Here is a 12,047-nt window from a genome sequence, read left to right on the forward strand (position 1 = left end):
AATACACTCGCAGGTTTTGATTTTGAAGCTTGTGTGACATGCGGCAGCTACTGCAGGGAAGGTAAATTAGGCTGTAAATCCCCCTGAACCTCAAATTCCCCGGCTTCCCGACTTGTCCCCGGCCACCGGACATCAAAATCTTTGATCATTGCACACCTGTTGAAGAGAACAACCGTGATGGACCGCAAATCAGTAATCAAAAACATCCTCCGATCACAGGCTGAGATCCTTGCGAATACCAGCCGAATCCAGATGGCGGTAGCCGAGGCAGCAAGCGTTTTACTTGCTGAGGACGAGGATGTCAAACCAGCTCCAACTCACAGAGGGTCAATCAAGGGCCGCTCAGCCAACCTAGCTCGCGACTTTGAATTGGGTTATCAGCAGTTGTTCAAAGACTACTTTGCTGAATCACCTACGTGCCCACCTGACGTCTTCCGGCGACGATTCCGAATGCAACAGTCTCTCTTCTTGCAAATCGTGCACGATGTCGAAGGACACAATCATTATTTTGTGCAGAAGAACGATGCACTTGGCAAGCCGGGATTACAGCCAATCCAGAAAATCACTTCTGCCCTCCGCATGCTTGCCTACGGAGGCGCCGCTGATGCTAATGACGAGTATCTTTGAATTGCTGAGAGTACTTCTCTTGAAAGCCTGGATAAGTTCTGCATTGCAATCATTCAGCTCTACTCCGAAGAATATCTCTGATCTTCAACTGAAGAAGATGTCAGACGTATATTCACAATAAACAAGAAGTGTGGCTTTCCCGGAATGCTTGGATCACTGGATTGCATGCACTGGGAGTGGAAAAACTGCCCAGCAGGATGGAAAGGCACGCACCAAGGCAAGGACAAGGTATGCCCCTCATCTCTGACAGCCAGGACGTGAGGTTGGACCTGACCCCGGCAAAACCATGTCCCCTTTGCTAGGGACCGGCATCATGACCGAATATTATCGGTGATGATTCCAGACCTGTTGGGAGCTGCTCAACTCGGTCAGTTTCCCAGGAAGATGGTGGTCGGTCCTGTGCACAAGTCCTTGGGGCAACTTTGAACAGCAGGGGTGATGTCACCTGCTTCAGAAATTCTTGACTTTGAGAGCCTCACTGCTCCTGTCTTCTTGAGTCTCAAGTCCCCCCTCATCATCTCCCCCATCCGCCTCCCTTCCTTGCTCTTCCCTCCATCCGCCTCCCTTCCTTGCCCCTCCATCCAGCTCCCTTCCTTGCTCCTCCTCCTTCCCTCGCTCCTCCATCCTCCCTTCCTTGCTCCTCCCCCCCTCTGTTCCTCTCTCCATTGCTCCTCTCTCCATTGCTCCTCCCTTGTCTCTTGCTCCCTACTTTGTTCTCTTCTTGTTTGCCTTTTGGCCCGTTTATTGCGGATAATCAGCTCAAATCATTGTAATAGTAGTCTATGTGACATGTTTGTAGTTGTATCAGCTTGGTGTACAGATATCTTGTTGCTTGTTTAATTCTTGTAACAAAACCATCCTGCTAATGTAAATATTGTTGCTGTCTATCAATAATATTGCCAATCGGGCCGGCGGCCCACCCGGGTCTGAACGCCAGCATTCTGCCGCCTCAAGGGCCGACCTGGTTGGGTCGGTGTACAAAGTTATGGTGTGGTGGGCTGGTCGCAATGCCACACATGTTGTCGTCTTCAAGACGGCCCAGGCCGGATGGACAATCTGCTTGGTGTCATTGGCACTGCTATTACACCGGCCATCCGACCGGTGTGCCTGCCAGCTCTTTGGCAGACATCGTGCGCCCCGCCATGATGTCGTCAACCACTGGTGGGTCAAACAGAGTCCCGAGGACGGGAAATCTCTGTCCTCTTGACGGCGAAACGCGCCCGCCGTGTTAACAAGGCGCATCTTGGCACACAGCCAAGTCCCGCTTGGCCGAGATCAAGCTCTGGGAGTCTGGGCTGATGGGATCTGAATAGTGTGACTCTGCATGGACAACTGCACACGCCGGTGATCAGACTCCGGGCTTTGTCTCTGCCTCCAAAGGCAGCTCCCTTCTCGACATCGCACATCGGACATCGTCAAGGGAGGTCTTCCTTCTTGATGGTTGGTCATGAGGGAGGAAAGACTGGATATTTACAGTTGTATCGGTGATCGAGAAGGGAAGAGGACCGCGTTCCCGGTGGGCGAGAGTTGTATCGATGATCACGACGAGATTCTTCCCTTCTCGATGACCGGTTTGCAGACCGAGCATCGAGGATCTCTCCTTGATGGCCGGCTGCCGGGGTTTTTACAGAGTTGATGGATGAGAATTACTGTAGGATGCTGCTCCGATTGAAACCATCAGTCGCGCGCTGCTAGCGATGAACAGTGGACGCTTGGGCCCGGGTGGTGTCGAACTGGCGTGGTCAAGACTCGAGTGGTTGATGATGTGGACTCAGGAACAGCCCTCGATGGGCTGATTCTTGGCGGACATGCACTCGAAAGGGTCCGTTTCCGGCAGCCTGGTGCCGGCCAGTGAGCCGGCAGGCCGGCGCTGGCGAGCCTCGGCACCCGGCGCTCTCAGCTGTCTGCACATGCTTGCCCCGGACGAGGCCCGCCAGAGTGCTCCGCTGAGGGAGGGGCGGCCGCTAGCCCGGTGGCTGGGACCAGTGCAGGCCGGGCCGATGCGCAGAGGGCGGGCAGTCTGTTCCTGCCCACCCAGGCTGGCTCGGGGCTGCCCAGATCGGTCCTGCCCATGATGGGCGCCGAGTCCCTTAAGAGCACCCTCCCTCCTCAGCCGAACACTACTCCACTCCACCCCACTCCCCCCGCCGTCCTGTCCTGTCCGTTCCTCGCCCCTGCGCCTGATCTCCTGCTCCTGCAATCCCAAACGATGTCCATCCACCTCCTCACCAGCCCCGGCCCAGCCCTCGCCCGGCAGCCCGCCGCATACACCACCGCCCGCGCAGCGTGAGTCCCCCCTCCCTCCCTCCCGCCCGCACAGCGCCCTGCTGACCCTCCGCCGCCGCCCCCAGCCACTCCGAGCTCGCAGCCAGTCTCTGGGGCCACTTCCATCCCCCCGCCTTCGCCCCAGCCGACTCCCTGGCGGCCATCGACTTCCCCTCGAATGTGCCCACCCTCTGGGGCTACCAGACCCTGCTCGGCTTCACCCCCGCCGCGCTCAGCCAGCTCAATCCCTACTGCAGCCAAGCCTACCCCCAGGCACTCTCTTCCTCTCCCTCCCAAGCGACCACCCCCTATGCCGAGAGAGACCAGCCCTTCGACCAGCAGTTTTCATCCTTCCCCCCATCTCTTTCCGCCGGAGCAGCTACCCCCACCCAGCCAATCCCTTACTATCATCTCCCCAGCCCAAGCCGTCTGATCCAAAACCCCGCCCACACCGCGTTCGAGCAGAACAGCCGCCATTCGCCAGCGTTCAAGATGTTCAAGTGCACGCTTGACCCCAGCTGCGAGATGGAATTCACACGCGCAGAGCATCTCGCAAGGCATGAAAGGTATGTCCTCTTATACTATACTATTCCCCTTACATCCAGAAACTTATCTCCACACCGTCTCATCTCCAGGAAACACACCAAAGAGAAACCATTCAAGTGCCACTGTGCCAAATCCTTCAGTCGATTAGATAACTGGAGGTTAGCACTCTTTCTCTATCTCTTATCGGTCCTTGCGGCCTTTGCCTCGTTGATCCCAACGATCTTCAACCGAAACAGGCAACACAAGGTGTCCGTCCACAAGGAGGACGCCCAGCAAAACGCGCTGACTGAGGAGCGTCTTGTCCAAGTCCACAAGAGCATGCAGCGCCAAAACAACATCCGCAAAGCCGCCACGATGGCTGCCCAGCGACAAGACCGTCCCGAGAGCTGTCCCTCGATGACCGGCTCTTCCTCCGAATCTGCTTACTCCCCCGCCCCCAGCTCCTTCTCGGACACCAGTCTGCGCCATCCATCTGCCACAGGCTATGTTCGTCGTCAGTCACAGCCAAGCCCCCTCCCCGCTAAGACCCCAGACAAGGCCCTCTGGAGCCAACTCACCACCCCGCCCTTCAACAACCACCCCGGCCATTCTCCCAGCCCTTCAACCCCGATGGGAATCGTCGGAAACTCTAACTCTTCTCTGCTGATCCCCTCAGACTCACACCCCGCCGTCGGCACACCTTCGAACACGGTGCAATACGACGCAGCTACTTACAACAGCGACAAGAGTGACGAGTTTCACCGACTCGCTGCGCAGTACCCCCCGCGATTGATCAACTACAATCAAGTCTCCAGAGCCCCCCTTTCATCTCTTTGGCCGACCCTCCAGCAATTCTCATCATCTTCCGCCACCTATCCCGCCTCGCCTTACGAGGCAAACGCGGCGACCTATGAGGCAGCAGCCCCGGGGACCCAATCCGCCGACCAAGCCGCGGGTCTCGTGTTCAAGATGAACGACAGCATCTTCTCCCACCACCTGCGAGTCCTCTCCTCCATGACCCACGAGCAAACCGCCATCCTGACCCCACGCAAGCCTGCGGGCGGCTTGCTGGGACACGCCGATCTCGGATACCTCGAAAACCAACGCGCCTACTCGAGCTACTTGCTCGTCGGCCAAAACACCCCGGACTTCGCCGCCGCCCCCTCCCGCAAACGCGCCCTCGTTGCTGAGGACGCCGCGGAGGCCGGTGCCAGTGGCCATCCAAACGAGCCAAACTCGGTCAAGAAGATCAGGATCTGAACGTGGCCAGACTGCTTCCTTTTTTTTTCTACCAATCTAACCGACGGACAACCCCCACTTTTCGCTCTCCTTATAATGTGACAGTCTAATGATCATGAACGACTCCCCTCCTTATGTAACTTATTAGTAAAATTAGCAACGTTCTGAGTCGACTCTTTTAAGAAGTGAAAAAACTGCAACCCCCCCCGCTTTGTACTTCCATTTTTGTCTCCCTACCAAAACCGTTCCTTATGATTATTTTGTGCAATTGATTTCAAGGACACTGTTTCGCTTTCACCCTCCTCTACAAGCTGCATCCTGTATGACTGAGCTTTTGAAGTTACATGCCAACTTTCAACTTGGTCTTTGCCCTGGGGGAAGCTCATTTAGAGTCAACAACTGGGTACGGATCTCTCCGCGAGCGACGTGAGGACATGTATGCAGGCATGCCAGTCTTGACTCTGTCAAAGAATGTGCCAGCAGTGATTCGATTTGGCTTCCATTCTTAGTAATCCGTCCTATATCCGAATACAAAACTTTGGGGGTCTTCCCCTGAGCATCCCTCGCAGTCGAGTCCCCTTCCCCGCTTCGACCCCGAACCAATGTATGCGCCTCGCCTGAGTCCATTTCGCTTTGCTTGGCGAAGAAGTGAATTGCTTATGATGCACATCCCCGAAGGAGACCTCTTCAGCCGACGTGGTGGGCCGATCTATGAAGATCCGCGGGTTACCTCCCGACGCCCGTAACATTTTGGTCTTCGGCTCTGTTCATGCGCATTATATCCATCACATATCAGCCAACGTATTTCTTTATGTAGGAATTAAATCTGAACGTGACTCGCAGTCGGCAGAAGTCTCCTTTCACCCGCTGTGAACACAGGACCCCCGACGAGGCCTCAGAACGCTCTGTTTGAGGATCATGATCAATCAGGTCAGCTGCCGCCTGTTAGTTAGCTTCCTCCTGGACTGCGCTCCAAGAGACTTTAGTTCGCCAAGCGCCTTCAGTCAAGCTGGCCGACCTGATCTCTGAATTTGCGTGAGTAAAGCTTAAATCAAGGCTCCGCTTTGCCGGATCGATCAATGACTACTAGCGCAATGCACTGTATTTGTAGCCTTATCTCTCGCCGGCATTGATTCCTGAAAGACTCAAAAGTTGCAGGTTGAAGCCTTCACTGGATGCCATGGCCTCATACTCATACGCAGACGGACGCCTCATCCTCGGGCACATTTATGTCTTTACATAAAAATAAAGAGCGTAATAGTAGGGCACGAGGAACATTGACTGTTGAGATGCTGTCGTGTATATTGCTCCTCATAGTTAAGCAATTCTTTGGTCGATAGTCGCAAGACTAACGTAACTGACAAACTTTTCTTTTTTTTGAATGATATGGATGGTGTTCATAGTTACCTGGAAAGATTCTTGGATTTGAAGCCCCGCTAGACGCGAGGTGGCTTTCGAGCTCATCCCAAGCTACAATAGAGTCGACAGCTGGCGAAGCGAATGGATTCCGACGCTCGGACATTGCCGGTGGTGGCCATCGCAACTGGCATGTCGTATGTCCCCCTTTCCGAGTGGACTCTCATCGGCTGGCAGGTTCCTTCCCTGCTGTGCCCGCTTCTACAAGAGTCAGTTGGCATCCTTCCTTAGTTGATCAAGAGCAGATAAATTGGCTTATAATTTTCTTGGAACCATTAATGTGTCGTACGAAAAATGATAAGGCAGAGAATCCCAACGTTGCAATTACGATTGATTTTGCCGAACGAAGTTTGTACCGGGAACAACCGGCAGAATGCAGCAGCTTAGAAAGTGACGGCATAGCAGCCCCGATTCCTCTGGATGATGTCAAGTCACTTGAAGTTGACTCGAATCATCCAGCCGCCTCTCATGATGATGTGGGCGATCAAAGCAGCGATGGAAGGGACGAATGCGCGGTTTGCTTGCAGCCCATGGACGGCACTCTGCGTCCACTAATGTGCAAACATACTTTTCATCAGGCGTGCATTGATGAATGGCTAGCAGAGAAAACCAACTGTCCGAGTTGCCGGGCCACAGTGGGACAGCCACCGGACGACCAAGCCGGGCCTCTGGATGCCGCCAGCTCGATTCTCAGTACTCCCGATGACTCCCATCTGGAAGCTCAAGGGCACCAACGATCAGCCGCTGAGCTGCACCCCCATTTCCATCGATTTTCAGCCGGCTTGGCTTCCCAGAATGCTGGCTCAGAGTGCTCTTGTCTACGACTCAGGATTCTATACTTCTTGACGGGTCTTTTGACAGTCCTCGCTCTCTTGGTCTATATTTTCACAAGTCATAAGTAGTTAAACCTGTTCCATTATTACCCTTTTTTTTTTTATCTCGCTCATGACATTGAGGTTATTGTACTTGTTTTGTAACAAAAAAGGGAAAAATCATGATCTTCTTTGTCTCCGCCATTGGTGACGGGCGAAGTTAGCAGAAGTCCCTTGCATGCATTGCCGGGGGGCGCGGCGAGAAGCGCCTCGCACGAAGTGCGACCTTCCTCTCTGTTGTGAGGCTTGGTTAAGCTCGGTACCCCATATCTCCTTCTTGTTCTCCAAATCCGGAGTGAAGTCTCCGATTCTTGGGAGCTACCCGATTGTTTTATTCGCTTTCTTTTATACCTGCGTCAGTTGATGAAAGAACAGATTTGAATTGGTCAGACAAGATTATACATATCTAACCATTAAACTCCTGATCAAGAGGTTCGAGGAGCTGCCCGTCAAAAGATACGTATTTATGTGAGAATTGGCCCGACTCAAGTGGGCGAACACCATGTCCAGGCACCCTTCTGACTGTCAAATATGGCACCATCCCCATGGCCCACGCTAGTAAATTCCGTCCCTAAAACATGTATGTAATCCATGCCGTGCTTGGTCTACATATGGCTTGCCTCGCACCTCAGTGTGATACGCGGTAACCTGCGGTAACGGAACCAGGATTACTAAGTATTTGGATGTTGTTTGATGTCTGTGACAAGTTTTGCTTAGTAGAGGGTTCCTTCCAACAATCTCTTACAACCTCGATTGAAGACATTGCTCCACTTTGTGAATATCTGAAGTGACCGCTCTTAAAGCGTGAAGTTGTTTGAGCTGAATCAACTTGTGCACCCCTTTTGCACCTTGCAGCTGGCTATAGGTATAAATTAACGAGATGATTAACCAAAATATCAATAGGAACTCTTCGATTGGCGGAATCGCTGGAATCGCCCTCATCCAGCTATTTCTCACCTTTGTCATGGCGCCCCTTCCGCCGGAAGCAACACGTGCTCTGCTTGATTTTGATCGACAAATCGGACAACAACATCACGAACTCGACGATTGGAGACAATTAACGCCTGGGCCTCTGCACCTCCTGAACGACCACGCCGGCCATACAACTTCATTATTACCAGTTGAGCCTCAATTCGAACAAAGACACGCCCTTGGGGTGCAACTTGCCGCACCAGATGGTGATTGGTTTGAATGGCGGTCTATTCCCTCTCCTGCCGAAATCCCAAGAAGCTCGTCGATACAAATGCCAGCTTCACATTCAAAGCAATTAGCGCACCAAAAGTTCCCCGATGGTTCTGCAATTCAATCCTCCCCAAATCAGCTTCGAGTTGAAGACTACATTCAAAGTGGTTTGTTTGATTTTGCAAGCTTAGATTACGAACAGTCCCAACATGAAAATATCCACTTGCATCCCCAAAGCCTGGAAAACCCGATAACAGTAACCACACCATCAGAGTCCAAGCATTCGCCTATTCAACGGTCCAATCTACCCGGCATCTTGAAAGGTAATCCTTCTACATTATGGATGGCCTACTTTTCCAGTTTAATAACTGAATTTTCTATCTTGCGCGAGAGCAGGACACGATTCAGTTTCTAGCCATTCAGAAATTTGTAACGAACCCAGCGACAATTTTTCATCTCTGAAGAGGGACCTCCTTGCAGGCAGCCCGGATCATCCAAAATCAAAAAAAGTCAAGCAGTCAGCAAAACAAACACCGGAAAGCACTGCTGTGATCCCCCAAACTCCGCAAAGCTTCATAAAACCAATGGATCATCTTGCTAAACTCATAGTAACTCTTGATATGTTTTCCCTGGAATTAAAACAATATGGATTGATCAATAAACTGCATTTCCCTGGGTATACCAGGTGGAAATCAGGCCATTTATTTCAGACAAACGTACTCCATAGTAGCAAACTTTGGGAAAATCTCAACAGCAATGTCAAGGGCTCCGATTTGCCTGTTCTGATTCAAGAAGCTATTGCATATGGAAAGGCTCGTACTCAACCTACAGCTCTCGAACAAACTACAGTCCTCGCACGAGCCAAGATGTTGCTAGAGGAGATATTCTTCCGTGACGGTCAATTTCTCATAGCTTTTTCTGCTTCAATATTGGTCGGAGAATCCAACAGGAAAAATCTCAACCCACATAAAAAATCTGAAATACTTGAATTGAGATTGAATGAGCAAGAGAAACTTCTTCATTGGTTGGCCAAACTAGTTCACATTAGAAATGCCGGAAGGAGATCAGAAGCCTCGACAGATTTGTTTGAACCGTCAGAAGTTGAAGAGGGAAATCGCGCACTAGACTCATTCTGTCAACTGTTTTTTTACTATTGTACGGCTCCCGGACGAGATCTTAATTATGAATTGGTGGAAATAAAAACGGACACAAAAAAAAAGACTAGGAAAGTCACCTTTGGTGATGCAATTCAAACATTACTTGCGATCAACGCCTTAGGAATTTACTTGAAATGCAACAATTTAACTACGGGTTTACTTCGCGCACGGAGGGAAACTCGTTGCGCACGGGAATTTCCGTTGACTCGACGTCACGTGACGTCGGGCCCCCCTCCGTGCGCGCCACCAGCTCCCCTCAAAAAACTATCCGCACACGGGGGTGCCGTGCGGTGACAGGTGGCCGGGGTGAAGCACTCCGGCCATCCGGAGGAAACAATCCCCTCGATGACCGGCACAGACCGGTCATCGAGAGGGTATATCACATCTCTCTCGATGACCGGCATTCCGGTCATCGAGAGGACAAATCCCCCTCGATGACCGGTACAGACCGGTCATCGGGAGGCTACATCCCTCTCGATGACCGGTACAGACCGGTCATCGGGAGGCTACATCCCTCTCGATGACCGGTACAGACCGGTCATCGGGAGGCTGCATCCCTCTCGATGACCGGTACAGACCGGTCATCGGGAGGCTACATCCCTCTCGATGACCGGTACAGACCGGTCATCGGGAGGCTACATCCCTCTCGATGACCGGCATAGACCGGTCATCGGGAGGCTACATCCCTCTCGATGACCGGCATAGACCGGTCATCGGGAGGCTACATCCCTCTCGATGACCGGCATAGACCGGTCATCGAGAGGCTACATCCCTCTCGATGACCGGAGTAGACCGGTCACCGAGAGGATACACCTCTCTCAATGACCGGCATTCCGGTCATCGAGAGAACACATCTCTCTCAATGACCGGCATTCCGGTCATCGAGAGAACACATCTCTCTCAATGACCGGCATTCCGGTCATCGAGAGGGATGTAGCCTCCCGATGACCGGTCTGTACCGGTCATCGAGGGGGATTTGTCCTCTCGATGACCGGAATGCCGGTCATCGAGAGAGGTGTATCCTCTCGGTGACCGGTCTACTCCGGTCATCGAGAGGGATGTAGCCTCTCGATGACCGGTCTATGCCGGTCATCGAGAGGGATGTAGCCTCCCGATGACCGGTCTATGCCGGTCATCGAGAGGGATGTAGCCTCCCGATGACCGGTCTATGCCGGTCATCGAGAGGGATGTAGCCTCCCGATGACCGGTCTGTACCGGTCATCGAGAGGGATGTAGCCTCCCGATGACCGGTCTGTGCCGGTCATCGAGGGGATTGTTTCCTCCGGATGGCCGGAGTGCTTCACCCCGGCCACCTGTCACCGCACGGCACCCCCGTGTGCGGATAGTTTTTTGAGGGGAGCTGGTGGCGCGCACGGAGGGGGGCCCGACGTCACGTGACGTCGAGTCAACGGAAATTCCCGTGCGCAACGAGTTTCCCTCCGTGCGCGAAGTAAACCCGTTTAACTAAATGGAAGAAGCTATTTCCATCAGATGTTGACTTCACCAGCATGTTTGCTTTCCTCAAGCAATCTGAGTATAGTACGCATAATTTATTTAACCTAAAAACACATTGGATTAAATGGGGAGAAATGAAGGTCTTGCCGTGGGAGAACAAACAAATACATCAAAAATTTTGAAGTCTTGCAAATTTTTCAGATTATTCTCAAACCATAATTTCTGATGGTTTTAAAATTTATGATAAAAATATAATAACATTAGTGCCAAATTTTCCAGCACAAAATGGGCCAGTTAGAGCTGCCAGGAATCCAATGATCACTTGTGCTTGTGAATGATTGTCAAGAAAAATGTTGGATTCTCTTCAATTGACATTGATGATACATGTGCAGGTGAGGGTGAAAAAAAAATTAATGGTGCTCAGCGGTCAGCTGTGTACCCTATCCCCAAGTGTCACAGTGGAGCTGTCAACAATTCTTAAACAAGTGCCCAGGGGTCCGGGTTCATAAGGGGACACTTGAACATCAGATTTCTCATTGGAAAAAAATTTCCTTGGCTTCTTCATGTGGTGAATGCTTCTCAGGGACTATAAGAAGTTTCATGAGGGCATTCCAACATTGCTTCTGTATAACTCTGTGAAATTCCTTCATGTCTGGTTGAGTCTTCTCTGGATCGGAAATGTTAGAAAAATGTTGTCAAAACTCCAACATGATCTGGGCCCAGGCTATTAAAATTCAAACTAATCATCAACAAATCCACAAGCATAAACACCATAGCTTTTTTTACTGTTCATCATTCCTCCCGCACTTCTAGCTCTCTCATTTTTCTGATCAATCAAAATTGAAAAAGATGTTCCTTTTTATAAAGAAATTATAGACTTTCTTTGTGCACTGCAAAAGTGCTTTGTGCAATGTGGGTGTTGGAGTTTCACTAGTTCTTACGGCCATTCTTGAAGAGCTTGCGGGCTCGAGGCCAAAATATTATTTTTTTTATTTCAGCCACAGGCCTGTACAGCTTCACTGTACAGGCAGTCAAAACCCATTTGGGCGACTGTTTAGCTCGACGAGGGTGCCGCGCCAGCCACAAGGCAGGGCAGGCATGCGGCAAAGGGTCTGATTGGTGTAAAATTGCTCCAGGATTGCAATGGTGCAACCCTTGAGGCTAAGGATGGCTATAGGGCGGGCCGGCCAACGGGCCGCCCGAACCCGCGCGGGTTTGGGCCGGGTTCGGACACACATTTCAGATAATAATTTAAAATCGGCCCGGCCCGTCCGACCCGTTTAGCAAACGGGCGGCTCGCGGGCGGCCC

At 51.8% G+C, this 12,047-nt stretch overlaps 4 protein-coding genes across 4 annotated transcripts; 3 read left to right on the plus strand and 1 right to left on the minus strand.

Annotated features, from left to right (window-relative positions):
* Positions 1-2,369: 2,369 nt before the first annotated feature.
* Positions 2,370-2,700, minus strand: PtA15_7A21 (uncharacterized protein; the record flags this gene model as incomplete). The annotated part of the gene is made up of 2 exons (XM_053170804.1): positions 2,370-2,497; positions 2,553-2,700. 2 exons carry the CDS (start codon positions 2,698-2,700, stop codon positions 2,370-2,372), a joined length of 276 nt encoding a protein of 91 aa, XP_053021850.1.
* Positions 2,701-2,836: 136 nt separating this feature from the next.
* On the plus strand, positions 2,837-4,677 carry PtA15_7A22 (uncharacterized protein; the record flags this gene model as incomplete). Its single annotated transcript, XM_053170815.1, has 3 exons — positions 2,837-2,913; positions 2,979-3,458; positions 3,528-4,677. The coding sequence occupies 3 exons, from the start codon at positions 2,837-2,839 to the stop codon at positions 4,675-4,677; spliced, it is 1,707 nt and encodes a 568-aa protein (XP_053021851.1).
* A 581-nt stretch (positions 4,678-5,258) lies between these two features.
* PtA15_7A23 (uncharacterized protein) lies at positions 5,259-6,459 on the plus strand (the record flags this gene model as incomplete). Its single annotated transcript, XM_053170826.1, has 6 exons — positions 5,259-5,355; positions 5,500-5,586; positions 5,634-5,691; positions 5,815-5,887; positions 6,060-6,281; positions 6,379-6,459. The coding sequence occupies 6 exons, from the start codon at positions 5,259-5,261 to the stop codon at positions 6,457-6,459; spliced, it is 618 nt and encodes a 205-aa protein (XP_053021852.1).
* Positions 6,460-7,824: 1,365 nt separating this feature from the next.
* Positions 7,825-8,541, plus strand: PtA15_7A24 (uncharacterized protein; the record flags this gene model as incomplete). The annotated part of the gene is made up of 1 exon (XM_053170837.1): positions 7,825-8,541. One exon carries the CDS (start codon positions 7,825-7,827, stop codon positions 8,539-8,541), a length of 717 nt encoding a protein of 238 aa, XP_053021853.1.
* Positions 8,542-12,047: the final 3,506 nt, after the last annotated feature.

This window comes from Puccinia triticina, chromosome 7A, assembly GCF_026914185.1.
Source record: "Puccinia triticina chromosome 7A, complete sequence".
NCBI lineage: Eukaryota > Fungi > Basidiomycota > Pucciniomycetes > Pucciniales > Pucciniaceae > Puccinia > Puccinia triticina.